At 56.5% G+C, this 22,616-nt stretch overlaps 1 protein-coding gene across 1 annotated transcript; it reads right to left on the minus strand.

The window, feature by feature from the left end:
* Positions 1 to 1,965: 1,965 nt before the first annotated feature.
* Positions 1,966 to 21,742, minus strand: LOC120404117 (serine protease 53-like). Its single transcript, XM_039536117.1, has 21 exons — positions 21,700 to 21,742; positions 13,980 to 14,006; positions 12,277 to 12,445; positions 10,822 to 11,102; positions 10,543 to 10,709; positions 10,139 to 10,355; positions 9,528 to 9,678; positions 8,963 to 9,222; positions 8,652 to 8,815; positions 7,611 to 7,842; positions 7,208 to 7,267; positions 6,665 to 6,724; positions 6,148 to 6,204; positions 5,609 to 5,668; positions 5,367 to 5,437; positions 5,159 to 5,218; positions 4,714 to 4,770; positions 4,084 to 4,140; positions 3,635 to 3,691; positions 3,093 to 3,149; positions 1,966 to 2,203 (listed from the first exon to the last, which is right to left on the minus strand). The coding sequence occupies exons 1-21, from the start codon at positions 21,740 to 21,742 to the stop codon at positions 2,192 to 2,194; spliced, it is 2,319 nt and encodes a 772-aa protein (XP_039392051.1). The 3' UTR covers positions 1,966 to 2,191.
* Positions 21,743 to 22,616: the final 874 nt, after the last annotated feature.

A 22,616-nucleotide genomic window follows, 5' to 3' on the forward strand; every position in this document is an offset into this window, starting at 1 on the left:
CAGGAGGCCTGGAATCCTCCCTGGGCCGTAAGGACAACACCACTCCGCTGCTCTCCCACACCCAGCCTGGCTGATGTGTCTCTGAGGGTGGTGTGGAATAAGAAAATTCTGCAGCACCTCAGCCTTCATTTCAAGAAATGAAGGCTGAGGTGCTGCAGAATTTTCTAGTCCTAATTCTCTAGTCCTCGTGGATGCAAAGAAAGCCATCCAACCGGTGCGACAGTTGCCAGAGTTTGCAGAGAGCCTGACACAACAGCTCTGAGCAGAGTGAACTGGCCACATTTGTCTCCCTGGGCTTGTTCACACTTGAAACTAATGATGGCACTTGCTGGTCATAGTCATGAACATGTAACGTCTGTGCTATGGTTTCCCCCGAAGTGACATTGCACAGGGATGGTTTGCCCAGTGCTGAGATGCAGCCACCTCTGGGGTGGGGCAACTGGGGAACCGCCGCATAACGCCGCTGCATGGGGATGACTTGCCGGGCGTCAATATGCAGCCAGCTCTGGGGTGGGGCAGCAGGGGAACAGCCACACAGTCACGCTGCACAGGGATGGCTCGCCCAGGGCTGAGATGCAGCCAGCTCTGGGGCGGGGCAGCAGGGTGGTTGCAAGGCCCAGCTCTTCCCACGCCAGAGCCTCGGTGCAAGGGGAAAACTGGCGTGACTGGAGCTGCCAGGAGCAGAAGTGTATTTCCTACTGACAGTGCTTCTCCAAAGGGCCCCGGGTGGGGATCTGGGATGTGAAGATTCCTGCAAAGTTTATGGGGCTCAGAGCAGTAAGGGGCTCTATGCTGCAGGGAGTGTGTGTGTATGTGAGGGCTCAGCAGGGGATGGAGTGGGGGCTCAGTAGGGGGTGTTGTGCTGCAGGGAGTGGGCGGGGGATCGGTAGGGGGCGCTGTGCTGTGGGGAGCAGGTGGTGGGCTCAGTAGGGGGCGCTGTGCTGCAGGGAGCGGGCGGGGGCTTGGTGCGGGCGCTGTGCTGCAAGGAGCGGGGTAGAGGCTCAGTAGGGGGCGCTGTGCTGCGGGGAGCAGGGTAGAGGCACATTAGGGGGCGCAGAGCTGCAGGGAGCCGGGTCGAGGCTCAGTAGGGGGCGCTGTGCTGCAGGGCGCAGGTGGTGGGCGGCTCGGTAGGGGGCACTGAGCTGCGGGGAGCAGGTGGTGAGCTCAGTAGGGGGCGCTGTGCTGCGGGGCAGGGCAGGGGGCTCAGTAGGGGGCGCTGAGATGCAGGGAGCAGGGCAAGGGGGCTCAGCACGAGGCGTTGTATTGCAAGGAGCGGGGCGGGAGGCTTGATATGGGGGCAATGTAGAATAAGAAATACTTTGAATTTAAACTCTAGATTGAAGCTCGAAGCCCTTTGCTGCGGTTAGTGAATCCGTTTTTTATTATTGTTTGAACACTACTGCAAACACCTGACTGTGCTATGATTAACAGTATTCCAGTCATTTTAAGCCATTGTATCACCCAAGAACACAACAATTTCCTCCAGGCAATATACGCAGACGAGGCAAATGAAACCCAAATTGGGGTGGTAGCGGGGAAAACCCAAGGTCACCACTGTGTTGACAATCAGACTTTGGGTGCAAACGTCGCCTCTGGTGTGCTGCGAACCTAGGACCCCGATCTTGGTTGGGGTCTGTGCAGCGCCCAGCACAACAGGGTCCCTGAGCTGTCAGGCGCCCGGTGCGACGGGAGGCCCCCGATCTCGGTCGGGGTCTGTGTAGAACTCGACTGGGGACCCCCAATCTCGGTTGGGATCTGTGCCGTGTTCAGCACAATGGAGTCCCCGATCTCAGTTAGAGTCTCTGGATACTATTGTAGCATAAATAATAATAATAATAATAATAATAATAATAATAATAATAATTAATAGGCAGTTAAACAAAAACGTTCCTCCCCAGAGCCAGTTGCATTGAGGCATCAGACAATGTCATTTCTAGATCCATAGGATGCTGGGTTCTGCTGGGTAGGAGATCCCACTGGGAAGGGATCAGAACACAAATGAAGGCGAGTGGCTTCTCTCGTGCCTGATTCCACATCTCAGCAGCTGGGACGGCACAGGAAATAGACAGAGCTGCCGATTAGCACGTGACAATCTTCCATTGGGTGAAGCAAACAGACGGAGCGTGGGGGGAGCAGAATTCTCTTTTGTGGGTCGGTGGCTAAGAGACATGGTTCTTTCCTTTATGTCCCTTCACTTTTTTTCCTACGAAAGTCACCAGAAAGACAACAGGCAGTGAGTACATGGGGTATCTTTACCCATGGTTAGGATGCTTTGGTGGGTCCCAAAGCACGTTGGAAGCTGCACACACAGGGATCACTGGTTGGCGCTGAGATGCAGCCACCTCTGGGGTGGAGTTGCAGGGGAGCAGCTGCGCAGTGAAGCGGCATGGGGACGGCTCGCCTGGCCCTGAGATGCAGCCAGCTCTGGGGCGGGGCAGCTGGGGAACAGCTGCACACAATGCAGCACAGCGATAGCACACCCGGCCCTGAGATGCAGTCGCCTCTGGGGTGGGTGGCCGGGTACTGAGCTACCAGCACACAGTTTAATACAGGAAGAGGAGGTGACCCTGGTATCCAGCTGAAAGTGCAGGGGGGAGCGAGGGAGGCAGAGCGAGGGATTTGGCTAAAACACCAGAATGAACACTTGGATTAAAGCTGAAAGTGCCAGAGACACTGCACTGAACATTGCCAGCACAGCGCCCCCTAGTGCTGCATCGGGGCCATCCCTGCCTGCCAGGGGACAGCGCCTCTTTTGAGCCCACACCCCGCTCCCTGCAGCACAGCGCCCCCTAGTGCCACACTGAGGCACTGGGGCCAGTACTGACTGCCAGGGGAGAGGGTCCCTGCCTGCTCCCCGCAGCACAGCGCCCCCTAGTGCTGCACTAGAGTGGCTGGAGGTGGCAGACCTGGGCTCTGGCTGGCTTGGCGGCTGGCAGGCAGGGTGGAAGGTTGGTCCCAGGAGCTGGGAGGTAGCTCTGGTCGGGGAGGCAGATTGCAGGAGGGTCAGGTCGCTCTGCGGTGAGACCAGACATCTGAACACCCCCAGACTTTAAGGGGACTGAAAAGGGGGCCTCAGGTGCTAAGGGACTCACCTTCCCCTCGTTTGGCACCACCGGGTGGCACTGGCTTCTGCCCCTTGCCACTGGAACCTGCAGGAGAGAGAGAGAGAGAGTCAGTGAGTGTCTCTGCATCACCCACATGGGTCCCTGCAGCACAGCACCCCCTAGTGCATCACTGGGGCACAGGGGCCAACACCGACTGTCAGGAAATAGCGCCCCCTACTGAGCCCCTGCCTTGCTCCCTGCAGCACGGCGCTCCCTAGCATCGCACTGGTGCATTGGCATCACTCTGACGGCCAGGGAGAGCGTCCCCTGCTGAGCTGCATGCACTGTTCCCTGCAGCTCGGCGCCCCCTAGTGCTGCACTAGAATGGCTGGTGGTGGCAGAGCTGGGTGCTGGCTGGCTTGGCGGCTGGCAGGCAGGGTGGAAGGTTGGCCTCAGGAGCTGGGAGGTAGCTCTGGTTGGAGAGGCAGACTGCAGGAGGGGCAGGTCGCTCTGGGGTGAGACCACACTTCTGAACACCAATTGCACTGCCTGGGTAGTGGAAGAATGTCCTTGGGTATTTGGGGACTCACCTTCCCCTCGTTTGGCACAACCAGGTGGGACTGACTTCTGCCCCTTTCTGCTGGAAACTGTAGGGAAGAGACGTATAGTCAGTGAGTGTCTCTACTAAGTCACCCAAACTATTCCCTGCCGCACAACGGCCTCTCATAGTGCAGTGTGGCGTTGGGGGTCAGCATTGGTGGTGAGGGGAGAGCGCCCCCTACTGAGCCCTGCCCCACCACCTGCAGCTCGGTGGCCCCTAGTGCCACACTAGAGTGGCTGGTGGAGGCAGAGCTGGGCTCCAGCTGGCTTGGTGGTTGGCAGGCAGGGTAGAAGGTTTGTCCCGGGAGCTGGGAGGTAGCTCTGCTTGGGGAGGCAGATTGCAGGAGGGTCAGGTCGCTCTGCGGTGAGACCACACTTCCTAACACCACTTGGACTGCCCGGGCAGTGAAAAACGGGGCTCAGGCACTGAGGGACTCACCTTCTCCTCGTTTGGCACAACCGGGTGGCACTGGCTTTTCCCACTCTCCACCGGAACCTGCAGCAGCGAGAGATACAGTCAGGGAGTGTCTCTGAGTTACCCACCTTGTGCCCTGCAGCACAGCACCCCCTATCACTGCAAGGGGGCATTGGGCTCAGCATTGGCTGCCAGAAGACAGTGCTTCCTACTGAGCCATCTGCCCCAATCTACGCAGCACAGCGCCCCCTAGTGCTGCACTGGGTTATTGGGCTCAGCACTGGCTATGAGGGGAGAGCGCCCCCTGCTGACTTGCTCTGCTTCATGCAGCACAGCGCCTCCTACCACCACACTGGGACATCAGGGCCAGCACTGACTGTCAGGGGAGAGTGCCCCTTAATGAGTGCCCCACTCCCTGCAGCACAGCGCCCCCTAGTGCTGCACTAGAGTGGCTGGTGGTGGCAGAGCTGGGCTCTGGCCGGCTTGGCAGTTGGCAGGCAGGGTGGAACGTTTGTCCCAGGTGCTGGGAGGTAGCTCTGGCTGGGGAGGCAGGTTGCAGGCGGGGCAGGTCGCTCCGCTCTGAGACCACACTTCTGAAGACCTCTTAGACTGCCTGGAAAGCGAAAAAGGGGCCTCGGGTGCTTAGCGACTCACCTTCCTCTTCTGTGGCACCACCGGGTGGCACTGGCTTTTCCCACTCTCCACTGGAACCTATAGGAGAGGGAGGGATAGTCAGTGTCTGTGCATCACCAACATTGTTCCCTGCAGCAGATCAACGCCCCCTAGCACTGCACTGGGGCTCTGGGGTGAGGCCTGACTGCCAGAACACAGCGCCCCCTACTGAGCTCTTGCTCTGCTTCCCACAGTGCAGTGCCCCCTAGTGCCACACTAGAGTGGCTGGAGGTGGCAGAGCTGGGCTCTGGATGGCCTGGCGGTTGGCAGGCAGGGTGGAAGGTTGGTCCCAGGAGCTGGGAGGTAGCTCTGGTTGGGGAGGCAGATTGCAGGAGGGGCGGGTCGCTCCACACTGAGACCACACTTCTGAACACCAGTTATGCTGCCTGGGCAGTGAAAAAGTGTCCTCGGATGCTTAGGGACTCACCTTCCCCACGTGTGGTACCACCAGTAGTTGGCACTGGCTTTTCTCCGTCTCCACCGGGACCTGCAGGAGAGAGAGACGGATAGTCAGGGCGTGTCTCTGAGTCACCCACATTGTTTCCTGCAGCACAGTGACCCCTAGTGTCACACTGGGGTATCAGGGCCAGCACTGGCTGCCCAGGAAGAGCACCTGCTACTGGGCCCTGCCCCACCCCCTGCAGCTCGGTGCCCCCCAGTACCACACTAGAACGGGTGGTGGAGGCAGAGCTGGGCTCTGGATGGCCTGGCGGTTGGCAGACAGGGTGGAAGGTTAGTCCCAGGTACTGGGAGGTAGCTCGTATTGGGGAGGCAGATTGCAGGAGGGGCAGGTGGTTTGCAGTCAGACCACACTTCTGAACACCAGTTATGCTGCCTGGGCAGTGAAATAAGTGTCCTCAGGTGCTTAGGGACTCACCTTCCCCTCTTGTGGTGCCACCAGTAGTTGGCACTGGCTTTTCCCCCTCTCCACTGGAACCTGCAGGAGAGAGAGACGGATAGTCAGGGCGTGTCTCTGAGTCACCCACATTTTTTCCTGCAGCACAGCGCCCCCTAGTGTTGCAGTGGTGTATTAGGGTCAACACTGGCTGCCAGGGGAGAGCACCTGCTACTGAGCCATTACTCTGCTTCCCGCAGCACAGCGCCCTCTACCGCCACACTGGGGTATCAAGGCCAGCACTGGCTGCCAGGGAGAACCCCCGCTACTGAGCCCTCCCCCACCACCTGCAGCTCGGCACCCCCCAGTGCCACACTAGAGTGGCTGGAGGTGGCGGAGCTGGGCTCTGGCTGGCTCGGTGGTTGGCAGGCAGGGTGGAAGGCATGTCCCAGGTGCTGGGAGGTAGCTGTGGTTGGGGAGGCAGATTGCAGGAGGGGAAGATCTCTGTGCAGTGAGTCCACACTTCTGAAGACCCCTCAGACTGCCTGGGCAGTGGAAAAGTGGAAAGCTGAGGGACTCACCTTCCCCTCTTGTGGTACCAGTGGTTGGCACTGGCTTTCCCCCCTCTCCACCGGGACCTGCAGGAGAGAGAGGCATAGTCAGGGTGTGTCTCTGAGTCACCCCCATTGTTTCCTGCAGCTCAGATCCCCCTAGTGTCGCAGTGGGGCATTGGGGTCAGCACTGACTGCCAGGAGAGAGTGCCCAGTACTGAACCTTGACTCTACCACCACACTGGGGTATCAGGGCCGGCATGGCCAGCCAGGGAAGAGCACCCCCTGCTTTCCTCTGCCCCACCCCCTGCAGCTCGGTGCCCCCCAGTGCCACACTAGAACAGGTGGTGGAGGCAGAGCTGGGCTCTGGATGGCCTGGCGGTTGGCAGACAGGGTGGAAGGTTGGTCCCAGGTACTGGGTGGCAGCTCGTGTTGGGGAGGCAGATTGCAGGAGGGGCAGGTCGCTCCGCACTGAGACCACACTTCCTAACACCAGTTATGCTGCCTGGGCAGTGAAATAAGTGTCCTCAGGTGCTTAGGGACTCACCTTCCCCTCTTGTGGTGCCACCAGTAGTTGGCACTGGCTTTTCCCCCTCTCCACTGGAACCTGCAGGAGAGAGAGACGGATAGTCAGGGAATGTCTCTGAGTCACCCACATTTTTTCCTGCAGCACAGCGCCCCCTAGTGTTGCAGTGGGGTATTAGGGTCAACACTGGCTGCCAGGGGAGAGCACCTGCTACTGAGCCATTACTCTGCTTCCCGCAGCACAGCGCCCCCTAGTGTCACACTGGGGTATCAGGGCCAGCACTGGCTGCCAGGGAGAACCCCCGCTACTGAGCCCTGCCCCACCATCTGCAGCTTGGCACCCCCCAGTGCCACACTAGAGTGGCTGGAGGTGGCAGAGCTGAGCTCTGGCTGGCTTGGTGGTTGGCAGGCAGGGTGGAAGGTTGGTCCCAGGAGCTGGGAGGTATCTCTGCTTGGGGAGGCAGATTGCAGGAGGGTCAGGTGGTTTGCAGTCAGACCACACTTCTGAACACCAGTTATGCTGCCTGGGCAGTGAAAAAGTTTCTTCAGGTGCCTAGGGACTCACCTTCCCCTCTTGTGGTACCACCAGTAGTTGGCACTGGCTTTTCCCCCTCTCCACTGGAACCTGCAGGAGAGAGAGACGGATAGTCAGGGTGTGTCTCTGAGTCACCCACATTGTTTCCTGCAGCCCAGCGCCCCCTAGCGTTGCAGTGGGGCATTGGGGCCAGCACTGACTGCTGGGGAGACCACCCACTACTGAGATCCTACTCCAACCCCTACAGCACAGTGCCTCCTAGGGTGACTATGGGGTATTGGGACCAGCCTTGATAGCCATGAGTGAGCAGGTAGCCCCCTGTGCAGCACCCTGTTTTTCCTGTCTGGTCTCCCATCCAAGCATTGACCTAACCCCACCCTGCTTAGCATGGGCACCCAAAGGAATTGCGGTTGCTGTCTGGATTGCCCCTTACTTGGAGTAGGCTTCATTGGGCATCTGTCCTCTTCTACGACCGCTGGAACTGGCATGGGCTGCTTGGCAAAGTAACCATCCCGCGTGATGTCCATGATCCATTTCTCGTATGCTCTAACTTCTGTGTACACCCCGGGCTGTCTCTTCCTCCCGCAGCCATTGCCAAAGCTGGAGAGGCCAGTCAGGAACCAGGTGCCCTTCTCATTGCAAATCAGAGGTCCCCCATCATCGCCCTGAAGAGTCAAGAGCAAAGGGACAACTGCATGAACTCCAGAGTAGGTGGGTTCTCAGGGCCTGTTGGACAGCGGATATTCTGGGTCTTCCCCAGGGAGTGGTTGCATGAGGAGACGTCCCAGAAATTCAGTGGAACAGTCCTCCTCCACGAATGACCATGAGCTACCCCAGTGCACAGTGGGTCAGAGGTTGCACAGACCATCTCTGCACCATGGAGAACCGTGGTGTGCGACATCCATGCCCAACCCAAGGCAGGATGGATTAGCCACGGACAATAGGACCATTCACCCTGGAGAACCAGGACATGCTGGATCCATCCCCTATCCAACACTGGATGGCTCAGCCCTGGGCAAAATAGGACACATGGGTACCATGGACAGCTCCAGAGGAGCGAGGCTGTGCGGAAAATCTCCCTGACCCAAAAGCACGGAGCTCAGCAATGGCCAACAGAAAATTTCCATACCATGGACAGTGCCATAAACCCCATGGACTGCCGGGCATATGCCCCCCGAATGCCCCGGTTCAGCCCCAGAGGATAGGACACTTCAGCACCATAGACAGCTCCAGAGGTGCCAGCATCTAGATTCAAGTGATCAGCACACTGAACGTCCAGAGCATCTGATAAGCAAACGGGGCAGGGGTGAGATGCGGGGAACAGAAGGGCTGCCAGAGCCAGGCCTTTGTGTGGAAAATGGGGAGAATGTCTCCATTGGAGCCATGGAGATCCGTCCTTCAGAGCCAGCTGTTGTGGCTGCCCAGATGTTCTGCAGACCTGGGGGCCATGCTGTGCATTGGATGGCTCACTCACCTCACAGCTGGTGTTTGCCTCCTGTTGAGCAGCACAAAGCATGTCTGGGAGGATGGACACTGCCTCACCAGCTGAGCTGCTCTGGTTGTAGGCGCAGTTACAGGCGACAGGTCCCATGAGATCCACCTCCACGCCCTGTAGCGACTGCGGTGCGGGCGCCCGAGCTGTGGAAACACAGAGACGTTGTGTTGGAAGTTACCAAGCCCTACCCCTTATCCCACCCGCTGTCCCTTGAGCCCTCCAGTTACCGCCTGGGGGCCAGATTGGAGTCGGCACCCCCTAGAGGGGAAAGGCCCCCGTGTCCCACCTACCATTCTCCCGTCCCCGGACCCAGCAGGTGCTGCCAAGCTGGAATCGGTGTGTGTCGTAGGGGAGGCAGACAGCCCAGATGTTCTCCCCAAACACCACTGGCTTGGCGAGCATCAGCAGCGCGATGTCAGAGCCCTCGGTCATGTTCACGTAGGCTGCGTGGAGGATGAGCTTCTGGAGGCCTCTCTCTTCTTGCCAGCGTGACTCTGCCCCCTCCCGCCGCTCACCCAGGAGCACCTTCCAGTCGGCGGGTTCCTGCCGCCTGCAACACACAGGGGGTTACTAATCTGTCAGGGCAGGGAGCTGGGAGTCAGGACTTCAGGGTTCGATCCACGGCTCTGTAGGGGAGTGGGGTCTAGTGGTTAGAGCAGAGGGGGATGGGGGGGGTCAGGACTCCTTGGTTCTATCTCTGGGAGGGGAGTGGGGTCCAGAGGGGAGCTGGGTAGGGCACACATTACAGACAGTCATTCATCTCTGATAGAGACATGGATACCCTGGGGTGTGTGACCCCTCTCCCTCCCTCCCCAACCCCTGCTGGGTCACCCCCTCCTCATGCCCCTCACTCACCCGATGAAGCAGTGAGCGGCCGCCAGCACCCAGCTCTCGGCGATGAGTGTTCCCCCACAGACGTGCTGCCCCCCGGATTGCAGGCTCACGTACCAGGGCCAAGGCCCCTTGGCAGTGACACTCAGCTCATGACCCTTCAGCTTCCCGCAACCTGGAGAGATTAGGAGTCAGTAGCCTATTACCAGTCCCCCACCCTGGGGCTGGATCGGAACCAGCGCCCCCTAGAGGGGAAAGCCCCATGTCCATTCCCCACCTCCCTGAGCCAGCCAGTCCCCTGCCCTGTGGCCAGATCAGAGCCAGCGCCCCCTAGAGGGGAAAAGGCCCATGTCCATTCCCCACCTCCCTGAGCCAGCCAGTCCCCTGCCCTGTGGCCAGATCAGAGCCAGCGCCCCCTAGAGGGGAAAAGGCCTCACTTCCCATTCCCCACCTCCCTGAGCCAGCCAGTCCCCTGCCCTGTGGCCGGATCAGAGCCAGCGCCCCCTAGAGGGGAAAAGGCCTCACCTCCCATTCCCCAGCTCCCTGAGCCAGCCAGTCCCCTGCCCTGTGGCCGGATCAGAGCCAGCGCCCCCTAGAGGGGAAAGCCCCCACGTCCCAATCCCCACTGGCCGTACCTCTGCATTTTCCATGGTCGCTGCTGAAGGGGGGCGGCACAGTTTGGACAGCGAAGGAGGCTCCCCCGGTGTGGTTCTGGATCCAGCCGGTGTAGGCTGTGACCTCGGTCAGCAGGATGGGGCTGTGGGGCTGGGCGCAGCCCACTGAGAAGCTCATGATCCCAGCCTGGAACCACGTCCCGTTCTCGGAGCAGGCCACCGGCCCCCCGGAATCGCCCTGGGGAGGGATGGGCAGGGAGATTCAGGGCTGGGGAGCCAGGTGTGATCCTTTTTCCGCCTCTCCCCCCCTCCAAACCAGGGACAGCCCCTCTGTTCCCCTCCCACAACCCATCTCCTTCCCCTTCCTTCTCTCTAACCCCCTAGCCCAGCTCCCCCCCCAACCTGGCACCCCCTTTCACTCTCACCTGGCAGGGCCCCTGGCCTCCACTCTGATACCCGGCACAGATCAGCCCTGGCCCGGCAGGGCTGGAGAGCTCCTTCTGGCGCAGGTTATTGTGGATGCAGTTGCAGGTCTCTGCACTGAGCAGGTCCAGCTCCACCTTCTTGAGAGGCTTGGGGGGTGGGAGGGTCACTGCGGGGAGGGAAAGAAGAGGGGTCAGTGCCCTGTTGGGGACGAGCGTACCCCGGGTGGGCAGGGGGCTAGATGTCTCCATCTTTGCCAGGAACTCTCCCCTCTCACTCACTGTCCTCCTTCACCCTGCCCCAGCCGGTGGCCCAGCACTGGGACCCGAAGGCGAATCGGTGGTTGGGGTAGGGCAGGCAGATGGGGCCTAAGTCACGGCTGAAGGAGACAGGCTCAGCCAGCCGCAGCAGGGCGATGTCCAAGCCCTTGGTGTAGTCTTTGTACTGCTCATGGGTGATGATCTGGGACACGTTCCGCACTACGCCCTGTAACGGGCCACCATTCAGCTGCAGACGCCCCAGCACCACCTTCCAGGCGGATGGGTCCTTGGTCGTGTCTTTCCTGCAGGGGGATAAGGGACAGGGTGTCATTACTGGGACAGGGAAATGCTGGGTTCTAGACCCTGCTTTCATAGGCTTATTGCTCCGTTGGGGGTACTGAGTTCTAGGCTTGTCCCAGATTGTACACATATATTTAGATTGCTTCCTGAGTCTTGGTGATGCACTTGGCTCTAGATTCCCTGTTCTGGGGTTATTGAGTATGATGCACTCTGCTCCAGATTTGTGACTCTTGGTGGTGTTCATCTTTTTAGATGCATGGTTCTAGACTCACTCTGGAGTGCAGTTGTAGATTCATGGCTCTAGGTTCATTCTAGATGATACCTGCAGACCTAAATTCATGGCTCTTGCTGGTGCTCACTGTTCTACCTTCATGGTTCTAGACCAGTTCTAGACAGTACATAAAACTATATAATTGTGGGTTTAGACTAATTCTAGATGTTATATACAGCATGAGGTTCTTTGCTCTGGTTTGTACATATTGTTTTAGTTTCCTGCCTCTATGTTTGTTCTAGATGCTGCATGCAGCTCTAGATTCACTGCTTTTGATGGTACACACCTTTCTAGATGTATGTTTCCATTCTTTACAGATTATACATACATATCTAGATCCACAATTGTAGTTGGTGCACAGAGTTTACATGCCATGCTCTAGGCTCATTCTAGATGCCATGCATGGTTCTAGGCTAATTGCTCTGTACTCGAAATCCTGAACACCATTCTAGATGTTGCAGATGCTTTAGATTTCATCTCAGGATGATGTACTTCTAGACTAACGTCTAGAGTCTCCAGTGTTGGTGGTCTGAGAAAAGGTCACGTCTAGAATTGTAGATGTAGGCTGTCTATTCTGGGTGGTGCACATGGTTCTAGCTTTCTTTCCCTAGGCTATCAAATAGTCCCAGATGTACAGCTTCAATCTCTTTAATCTAAGTGTAAAATACAGTTCTAGATGCACAGCTCTCGACTCCATTCTGGAGACCATGCTGGGTTCTAGAACAGCTCTCTGCCTCTGGATAATGTGTGCACTGTTCTAGACTGAGAGATCTGGTGTCCATGGCTATAGATGAGCAGCCCTGTTACTCTCAGCACTAGAAGACACACACAGTTCTAGCTGCCCCGTTCTAGAGGCCAGGCCGACGACTGTCCCCAAGGTTCTGGATCTGAGGTTCTAAACTTACCCGATGAAGCAGTGAGCAGCTGACAGAATCCATTTGTCACCGATCAGGGTCCCTCCACACATGTGCTCCCCGCGGAGCTGCAGGCTGGCCTGCCAGGGCCACTCCCCTCTCAGGGCATTGACCCCGCCGACGATCCGGCTATAGACTCTCTGCTGGCCACAAGCTGGTCCTGTAGAGAGCGGGGAAATTAGTTATCACATAATAATCCTACCCCATATATGGAAAAAAACAGAGAGGGAGCTGGTTATTCCAGGAGGGGAGTGGGGTTTAGGGGGTTAGAGTGGAGGGGGCTGGGAGCCAGGCCTCCTGGGATCTATCCCTGGTTGTGGGAAGTGAGTGGGATCTAGTGGGTTAGAGCAGGGAGGGTAGGGGGCATGGACTCCTGGGTTCTATCCCTGGCTCCAGGAGGAGAGTGGGGCCTAGTGGGTTAAAGCATGGGGAGGCTGTGTGTGTGTGATTATATGTCACTGCTCTTGTGGGTGTGCATGATTTTGTCAGCCTCTTCTGCAGACTCTTGTGTGCGTCTCACTGTCATTACATCCCTGGTGGCATGAACGAATTCCATGCAGCTGGATTGCACTGGACTGACAAAGTCTCTGCAGCATCTGTTGCATGATTTACAAAACCTTCCTTGCCTGCCAGCCTGGGACTCGGGAGCCTTCATGCAAATGTTGCAATGGTTTTACTTGTGTATCTTATTACTATAGACTCATGGAAATGTGGGGCTGGAAAGGACCATGAGAGGGCATCAACTCCAGCCCCCTGCACTGAGGCAGGACCAAGTAAACCTAGACGAGCCCTGATAGATGTTTGTCTGGCCTGTTCTAAGAAACCTCCAGTGACCGGGAACTCCACAACCTCCCTCGGAAGCCCATTCCAGAGCTTAACCCTGTTGAGAGTTAGAAAGTTTTCTTCTAATTTCTAGCCTAAATCTTCCTTGCTGCAGATTAAGCCCATTGCTTCTTGTCCTACCATCAGCAGCCGTGGCGAACAATTGATCACCAGCCTCCGTACAAGAATCCGTAACATATTTGAAGACTGTCAGGTCTCCCCCTAGTCTTTTTTTTTCAAGGATAAACACACCCTGTTTTTTTAACCTTTCCTCATAGCTCAGGGGCTCTAAACTTTTCCCAGGTTGTTTGCTCTCCTCTGGACTCTCTCCAGTGTGTCCACATCTTTCCTAAAGTGCGGTACTCAGAACTAGGCACAGGCCTCCAGCTGAGGCCTCACCAGTGCTGAGTAGAGGGGGGATAATGACCTCCCGGGTCTTCCATACGACACTCCTGCTCATACACCCCAGACTGATATTAGCCTTTCTTGCCACTGCATCACATTGTTGACGCATATTCTCTCTGGGATCTGCTCTAAGCCCCGGGGCCTTCCCAGCAGTGTTACACCTCGCCAGTTATTCCTCATTTTGTAGCCGTGCATTTGACTTTTCCTTCCTCCGTGCTGCACTTTGCGCTTGTCCTTATTGACTTTCCTCTTGTGGATGTCAGACCGGTGCTCTGGGCATTGGCTCATTTGCAGAAGCCTATTGTGAAATGCAGAAAGCCTCCTTTCTAGAGCCGCCGTTCCTACTCCCCACCCACCCCAGCTCCGGGGCAGATGGAACCAGCCACTCAGGAGCCTGGAGGAGGGCAGCCAAAATCAGGCGCCTCCTGCCCCACAAGTTCAGATCAGAGAGATGTTGGGCTTCCTACCTGCTGCTGCTGCTCCTTGCTGGAGGCCTGTAAGGGAGAGAAAACAAGGGTGAGGAGCCTGTGTTGGTAGCCTCTGGGGGATGATTTCATCTGGAGGGAGGTGCTGGCTCAGCAGGCCCCAGTATCTGACTCCAGGACAACCAAGGCCCAATATGTCCAGTGGACTTAGAAAGGAGAACTTACATTTCTGAGGCATCATCTTCTGTGGACTAGAGCTCACGGGTTAGAACAGGGATGGGCAAACTATGGCCCGCGGGCCGGATCCGGCCCTTCAGGGCTTTGGATCCGGCCCGCGGGATTACCCCTGGTGGTGCTGCGGGCCCGGCGCTGCTCTCAGAAGCAGCCCCCGGGCCGGGAGGCAAAGGGCTCCATGTGCGCACGCAGAGCCCTCTGCCCCCACCCCCCCAGGGGCCGCAGCACTTCCTGGAGTGGCGTGGGGACAGGGCAGGCATGCAGAGAGCCTGCCTTGGCCCTGGTGTGCGCCACTGCCACCCCGGAGCCACTTTAGGTAAGCGGCACCGGACTGGAGCTCAAACCCCTCCTGCCCCCCGCCCCCCAACTTCCTGCCCTAAGCCCTCTGCCTGTACCTCGCACCCCTCCTGCACCCAACTCCCTGCCCTGAGCCCCTTTCTGCACTCCTGTGCATTCCAACCACCTGCCCTGAGCTCCCTGCTGCACCCTGCACCCTGTGCACCCCAACTCCCTGCCCTGAGCCCCATCCTGCACTCCGCACCCCTTCTCTGCCCCAATCCCTTGTCCTGAGCCCCTTCCTCCACATCCCACACTCCACCCCCCCCTGCCCCGGCCCTGCATACAATTTCCTCACCCAGATGTGGCCCTCGCCCCAAAAAGTTTGCCCACCCCTGGGTTAGAACATGAGGGGCTGGGAGTCAGGACTCCTGGGTTCCATCCCTGGCTCTGGGAGGACCATGGGGGCTAGTGGGTTAGAGCATGAGGGGTTGGGAGCCAGGACTCCTGGGTTCCATCCCTGGCGCTGGGAGGACCATGGGGGCTAGTGGGTTAGAGCATGAGGGGTTGGGAGCCAGGACTCCTGGGTTCTATTGCTGGCTCTGGGAAGGGAGTGGGTCTGGTGGTTAGAGCAGGGGAAGGGAGTCAGAAGGACACCTGGGTTCTATTTGCAGTTCTCAAAGGATAAAAAGGCAATAGACTAAAAAATAAAAGGGTCTAAAGCCCAAGGACACGTAAGGGGATGGGGGGGGGGATATAAAATGGTTTAAAACCCAACAGAATCACCTGGGTGAAAGAGAAGGAAACTGTTTTTAAAAAGTAACAAGCAAATATTGGTTTTGTGCTTACAAACACGTAGGGCTGTGTGCTAGGGGGCGCTCTCTCCGGGCAGTCAGTGCTGGTGCCAATGCCACAGTGCACCACTAGGGGGTGCTGTGCTGCAGGGAGCAGGGCAGGGCTCAGTAGGGGGCGCTCTCCCCCGGGCAGGCAGTGCTGGCACCAATGTCCCAGTGCAGCACTAGGGGGCGCTGTGCTGCAGGGAGCAGGGCAGGGCTCGGTAGGGGGCACTCTCCCCTGGCAGTCAGTGCTGGCACCAATGTCCCAGTGTGGCACTAGGGGGCGCTGTGCTGCTGGGAAGGGGGGTTCACTAGCGGTGTTGGGGTGTTAATGTGAACAGCGACTGCACCTTGCCTGGCTCGGTCCCCTCTGGACTCTCCTCTAGGAAGATCTCATCTCCTGGGGGGAGGTGCCTGAGCCATGAGACCAGTTCGGTCTGGCAGTCTCATGTGGGTGCAGTCCAGGGGGCATGGTGCTTCTCTGCCAGCGCTGGGGTTTCCATGGGCCCATCTAGCTCTGTAGCCTGCCTGCTCCACCAGTGAGCAGTGATGTATCACTCTGTTGCCCAACGTCTCTTGTGCCATGGTGTCTGACGGAGAGGAAGCTCTTCCTTCCTGTTCCCGCTCACAGGCAATTCCTTTCTGCCCTGGAGCATGGGAGTGGAACCACTCCACCAGCAAATCCCCTACAGGCAGCAGCTTCCCCTCGGCCTGACGGATCCCCGTGGGCTACGAACTGCACGGGGGTGACGGACAGTCCTACGCACCCCCTATCCCCCTAATTTGTGCTCCCCCGCAGCCCGGCCTGCACGCCCAGTTGGCTGCAGCTTGAGTTTCACTCCAGTGCAATCCTCTGATGCATCAGCAAAGCAATTATAATAGGGCACTATCATGAAGACTGAGGCCAATTATTTCAAGTGCTCCAGTATCCACAAACAGACTCCGACTGTCTTGAAAACCGCTGCACCTCATGAGGCTGCACGGTGGGGTATTTGAGGTCATCCCGAAATATCACCCCTCTACAAATCACATGACAGCAACAACTTCCAGCTTTTACCGCTTTGTTTGTGCACGCCTAGCGGTGCAATGGTGGCTCTCATCAACCTCAAAACCGATCTCCCCCCGCTAAGGTTGGATCTCAGCTCCTGCCCCCTTTGGGGAAGCGAGAGTGACAAAAGTTCTCCTGGCTGAATGTCAGCTCTCCAGCATGTCTGGAGGCCAAGCAAGGAAACAGGGGAGAAAAACTCTTCGGAGTGTGCGCGGCAGGATTTGGTGACTAGTTGTGATGGTAAACCTCGTCAGCACCCACGTGCTTGGAGTTTGAGTCTTGCCTTCTGCAGAGGCTATTTTTGGTAATGTTGCCTGGAGATCAAAGTTCCTGGTTTCGGAGTTGATATTTCAAAATTCTGGGAAATGGCACGCAGGAGGAAGCAGGTTGCTTAACACCAGGACAGGTACTCCTAATAGACAGTCCTAGTCTAAGGACTGGCATACAGTTGCTATTGACCAGGATCCTGTCCTCAATCAAAGCAGCAACTTCAGCTGATCATGGAAGAGTAAACCCCCAGATTCCAGCTGTCTGCAAGAACTCATCCAATCTGCACGAGCCCAAGGACCGTCCTGATTGATTTCACCCCTCCCCAGGCTGTAGTTCCTTGGAAAATGGTGTTCCAAAGGGTCGGCCCCCTTGCTCATGCTGTCGTGGCAGAGAATTGCACATGCTCTTTTTGGATCCAACTTAGTCCAAGGGTGCGCGCCTGAGTCATGCTCGCAGAACCTTGCCTCTCTCCTCGATTTAATTAATATGCCTTTCCAGCGAAACGCTTGCGACATAGAGACTCAGGGCCTGCACGTGGATGTGAGAACACCTCGAAAGAGCAGCTCTCAAAGCAGAAACTTTGGCAAAACTCCCCCAAACAAGTCTCTGCAGAATGATGTTAGATAAGGATGCTGATAACTTTGGGGAGGGTGCAGAGAAGACCCGTGAGAATGATTAACGGATGGGAAAACCTGCCTCAAAGTGAGATGCCCAAGGAGCTCAATCTATTTAGCTTAACAAAGAGACAGTTAAGAGCTGACTTGGTCACTGTCTATAATGACCTATGTGGGGGGGGGGGGAATATTTGATAATGGGCCCTTCAATCGAGCAGAGGAAGGTTTAACAGGATCCAATGGCTGGAAGTTGAAGCCAGACAAATTCAGATTGGAAATAAGGTGCAAATGTTTAACAGCGAGGGGAACTTAATCATTGGAACAATTCACCAAGGGTGGATTCTCCATCCCTGGCTATTTGTAAATCCAGATGGGATGTTTTCCTGAGAGATCTGCTGTAGTTCAAGCACAGAAGTCCCACCGTCAGGCTATATTTACACTACAGTCAGGATCGACGCTCTGAGATTGATCCACCATCAGTCGATTTAGCGGGTCTACTGAAGACCTACCAAATCGACAGCAGATCGCTTTGCAGTCGACCCCTGTACTCCACCCCCAACGAGAAAAGTAAGGTAAGTCGATGGGGGAGTTTCTCCCATCGACCCCCAGCGGTGTAAACCCCGCAGTAACTCGACCTAAGGTATGTCGACTCCAGCTACGTTATTCACGTAGCTGGAGTTGTGTAGTGTAGGTCGACTTACCGCGGTAGTGTAGACATCAGACTCTACGTTCTAGCGGTGTGGAATCTATGAATGCAAGTAATATGCACCAGTGGTTCTCAAGCTGTAGTCCGCAGATCACCGAGGGGCCGGCGGATTATGTCTAAGGGGTCCACAAAGACTTAAACTGACTGAACAGAATTCACCTCTATGTACACAGACAATAGATTTCCCAAGGGGACCGCAGCTCCATTTGACACTTTGTAGGGGTCTGCAAATGAATAAAGGTTGAGAACCGCCGATGTACGTAACACATGTTCTCAGAAAGCTGACAAGGGCAGGATTGAAACTCTTAGCACACGGGCGATACTCAGATATGCTAGCCGCAGCACGTCGTCTCCAGCCACCTGGCTGTGTGCATTCTGGTGGCCAACAAAGCCCCAATGTGGCTGCACACACAAACAACTTTCTCTGGCTCATCAAAAGTTCTTGGGCTTTTCCTGTCTACCTGGCCAGTGCATCTGAGTTGAGAGCACTGTCCAGAGCGGTCACAATGGAGCACTCTGGGATAGCTCCCGGTGGCCAATACTGTTGAATTGCATCCACACAACCCTAAATTTGACCTAAACTCGTAGTGTAGACCAGGGCTTGGAGATACAACCTTTACCCTGATTAGCCTTGTCGGTGCTGGGCACCAGCTGAGATCGATGCTGAACAGAAGAGGTCAGTTTGGAGGTGGATCAGAGCCATTGTTTAAGCCCCGGGTGCGACTGAAAAAGTTACAAGAACTGTAATGAGCTCAGTCTACTAAGCTTAACAAAGAGAAGGTTTCAGGGGTGACTTGATACCATGCACCTACACGGGGAACAAATATTTGGTAATGGGCTCTTCAGTCTAGCAGAGAAAAGTTTACATGATCCACTGGCTGGAAGCTGAAGCTCAGTAAATTCAGAGTGGAAATAAGGTGTAAATTTTTAATGGGGGGCGTAATTAAGCATCGGAACAATTTGCCCAAGGTCATGGTGGATTCTCCATTGCTGCATTTTTTTGAACCAAGATTAACTTTCTCCAAGAGATCTGCTCTAGGAATTATTCGGGGGCAGGTCTCTGGCCTGTGTTCTCCAGGGAGGTCAGACTAGATGATCACAATGGTTTGGGAATCAGCGAATCCATCCACCATTAACGGGAGCTGGAGTTGCATTAGGCCACTGGCGAGGGCTGGGTTTTCATAACGGAGGGAGGTCAGGGCCGTGGGAAAAGGGACCAGGGAGGAGATCGCGTGAGAGGCAGCTGGGAGTTGGAAGCCTGCAGCCAGAACCAAAACCAGAGCCAGGAGGGGGCTAATGGGGCGGGGAGGAACTGGAGGGAGATTTGCGGGGGTTGTGGAGAGGATCTGCAGGCAGGGGAAGGCTCCTGCCACAGCCCCTGTGGAGGGGAGCTGGCAGGGAGGCTGTGCTGTGTGATAAGAGCCAAGAAGACCTGTGGAGGCACGAGGCTGAGTCCCGGCAAGGAGCCCCGAGGAAGGGGCTGGGGGTGGGAAGGGAGCCTGGGAAACCCAGGGCGGGACAGTTAGAAGGCAAAGACTCCAGGAGATGGGGCAGGCCTGAAAGTGAGCTCCGGGCCGAGCTGAGACCGAGGGGGCCCCGAGGCAGCGGGAGATGCGGTGAGCCCCGGGCAGGGCTCGGAGATGGACCAGGAGCCGAGTGGGAGCCGGAGTAAAGGCGCTGGGATTTCTTGGAGTGATCTGTGTTGAAGAGCCGGGGGCCTGAGGAACTCCCAGGAAGAGGAGCAGAAAAGGCTGGAATATGGAGCACTGTTTGGTGTGGGTCTGGGAGTGGAGTACCCCAGAATTAAAATGGGAGCTGGCTGTGATTTGGGAGCCAGGGCTCCTGGGTTCTCTCCCTGGCTCTAGGAGGGCAGGGGAGTCTAGTGAGTTAGACCAGGGGGGCTGGGAGCCAGGACTCCTGGGTTCTATCCCCAGCTCTGGGAGGGGAGTGGGGTCTAATGGGTTAGAGCAGGGGGGCTGGGAGCCAGGACTCCTGGGTTCTATCCCTAGATCAGGGAGCAGAGTGGGGTGTGGTAGGGGGTGGGACACTGGGAGTCCTGATACACCCACCATTCCAGTTTTGGCCGTGCACCAGGGAATCTGGAGCCAGGTGCATTGGAAGCAGTATTGCAACCCTGCCCTGAGCTGAGCACTAATTTGGAGGAAGCCGTTGAGGGCACTTTATACACTTACTCAGAAATGGCAAACAAACAGGGGAGCTTCCTGTTCAGGGTAACAAGGATTTTTGCCCTGCAACCCAGCTCCGCTCCACCCCAAATGTAAACAAAAGCCCTCGGCAAATAGCCAGCGCTGTCCAATGCTGACCCAGCCTGGCCTTTCCTCTTTCCCCAGGAGTGGGTCTCACCTCATCCCCAGGGACAGCTGATATCTCCTCCCTGCTGCTACTCAGTGTTCCCTCTTATTGCTGGGTGAGGATGGGCGGAGGCTGGATTCACCCCGCACAGGAGGTGTTAGCAGGACTGGGAGTCTGGATCAAGGCACTTTACACTCCTGGGTTCTAGCCCCATTTCAGGGAGTGGGTTAAAGCAGGAGGTGGGTCTGGGAGCCAGGACTCCTGGGTTCTATCCCCAGCTCTGGGAGGGGAGGGGGGTCTCATGGGTTAGAGCAGGGGGGCTGGGAGCCAGGACTACTGGGTTCTATCCCTAGATCGGGAAGCAGAGTGGTGTGTGGTCAGGGCCGGCTCCAGACTCCAGCGCGCCAAGCGCGCGCTTGGGGCGGCGTCCCGCGGGAGGGCGGCAGGGCGGCTCCGTTGGACCTGCTGCAGGCGTGCCTGCGGAGGGTCCGCTGGTCCCGCGGCTCCGGTGGAGCATCCGCAGGCGTGCCTGCGGGAGGTCCACCGGAGCCGCGGGACCGGCAACCGCCAGAGCGCCCCCCGCGGCGGGCCTCCCTGCTTGGGGCGCCGCAAATCCTAGAGCCACCCCTGGGTGTGGTAGGGGGTGGGACACTGGAGTCCTGATACACCCACCATTCCAGTTTTGGCCGTGCACCAGGGAATCTGGTGCCTGGTGCATTGGAAGCAGTATTGCAACCCTGCCCTGAGCTGAGCACTAATTTGGAGGAAGCGTTGAGGGCACTTTATACACTTACTCAGAAATGGCAAACAAACAGGGGAGCTTCCTGTTCAGGGTAACAAGGATTTTTTCCCTGCAACCCAGCCCCGCTCCACCCCAAATGTAAACAAAAGCCCTCAGCAAATAGCCAGCGCTGTCCAATGCTGACCCAGCCTGGCCTTTCCTCTTTCCCCAGGAGTGGGTCTCACCTCATCCCCAGGGACAGCTGATATCTCCTCCCTGCTGCTACTCAGTGTTCCCTCTTATTGCTGGGTGAGGATGGGCGAGGCTGGATTCACCCCGCACAGGAGGTATTTGCAGGACTGGGAGTCTGGATCAAGGCACTTTACACTCCTGTGTTCTATCCCCAGCTCGGAGGCAGGGTAAGAGCGGGGGAGGCTGGGAGCCAGGACTCCTGGGTTCTATCTCTGGCTCTGGGAGGGCAGTGGGGAGCAGTAGTTGGAGCATGGGGGGCTGGGAGCCAGGACTCCTCGGTTCTATCCCCAGCTCTGGGAGGGCAGTGAGGTCAGGTGGGTAGGAGCTGGGAGCCAGGACTCCTGGGTTCTATTCCCAGCTTTGGGTTTGCAGGTCCTGTCACCATCCCCATCCACACAGTAGCTCGGTGCCTAAATCAGTCTAGCCACAACAGATCGGCAAACCACACAACCCCCTCCTGCAGCCAGATTTCCCTCCCGTCCCGTGACTCACAGATCCCGATCAGCAGCAGTTGCCGAAGGCTGAGAGATTCCATCCTCCGTGGGCCCATCTCCTGCGATCCTCCTGTGCCTGCCTCCTAGGCACGGTTGTTTAAATACACCTCGCACCTGCCGCCCCAGGTTGTCACGCCCGGGTGCACCTTGCCAGAATTACACAACGAGGCATGCGTGTGCGAATGGGTTACTCACTGCCGCTGCATCAGGGCTTTCTCTGCCCCGTGGGCTTGTGACTGCTCCTTGCTGAGCTGCGCCGGAGTCACAAACGCAGGGTCTTTCTGCCCCTTTCTTGCGGCTTTTCTAATGGATCTAGAAATTGTGTCCATTTTTGGCCATTAGAGATTCCGATCTTGGCTACCCTAGAAGACTCTATGGGTGACTGGGGATCTGGGAGGATTTTGAGATGAGGACAGTCAGGAATTGAGGCTGGATTAACCCAGAAGGGGAAGGAGTTCTTATTCAGACGGTTTAACATTCTTCTGTCTGTTTTGGGCCATCTCTATTTAACTCAAATGCCCAGTAAACACAGGGGATAAAATCTCTCTGTGTTAAAGACTTAGATTTTATTGCGACACCTTGGCACTTTTTAAAACACACAATTAACTCCAAATCACAATGCAAACTCTGGATCAATTCTTTCTGAGTTTAATATTCAGCTTTTATTTAGACTAGGTGATTTTTTCCCCCTCCACACACATTTGTCTCAAAGGTCTAAGAAACACTTGGGAGAAAAATCTCTCTAGGTTAATTTTAACTGATATTTGTTGAAATCTCTCTGGGATAAAGATTCATATTTCATTCAGACTATCTGAATCTTTTTTTGTTAAAACTTCACTCAAGCAGTGAAAGATTCTACTTTATTCATCATGTTCATTCTTAATAAAAAATAATGATATTGATTACTATTATTAT

This window comes from Mauremys reevesii, linkage group 4 (assembly GCF_016161935.1).
Source record: "Mauremys reevesii isolate NIE-2019 linkage group 4, ASM1616193v1, whole genome shotgun sequence".
Taxonomy (NCBI): domain Eukaryota; kingdom Metazoa; phylum Chordata; order Testudines; family Geoemydidae; genus Mauremys; species Mauremys reevesii.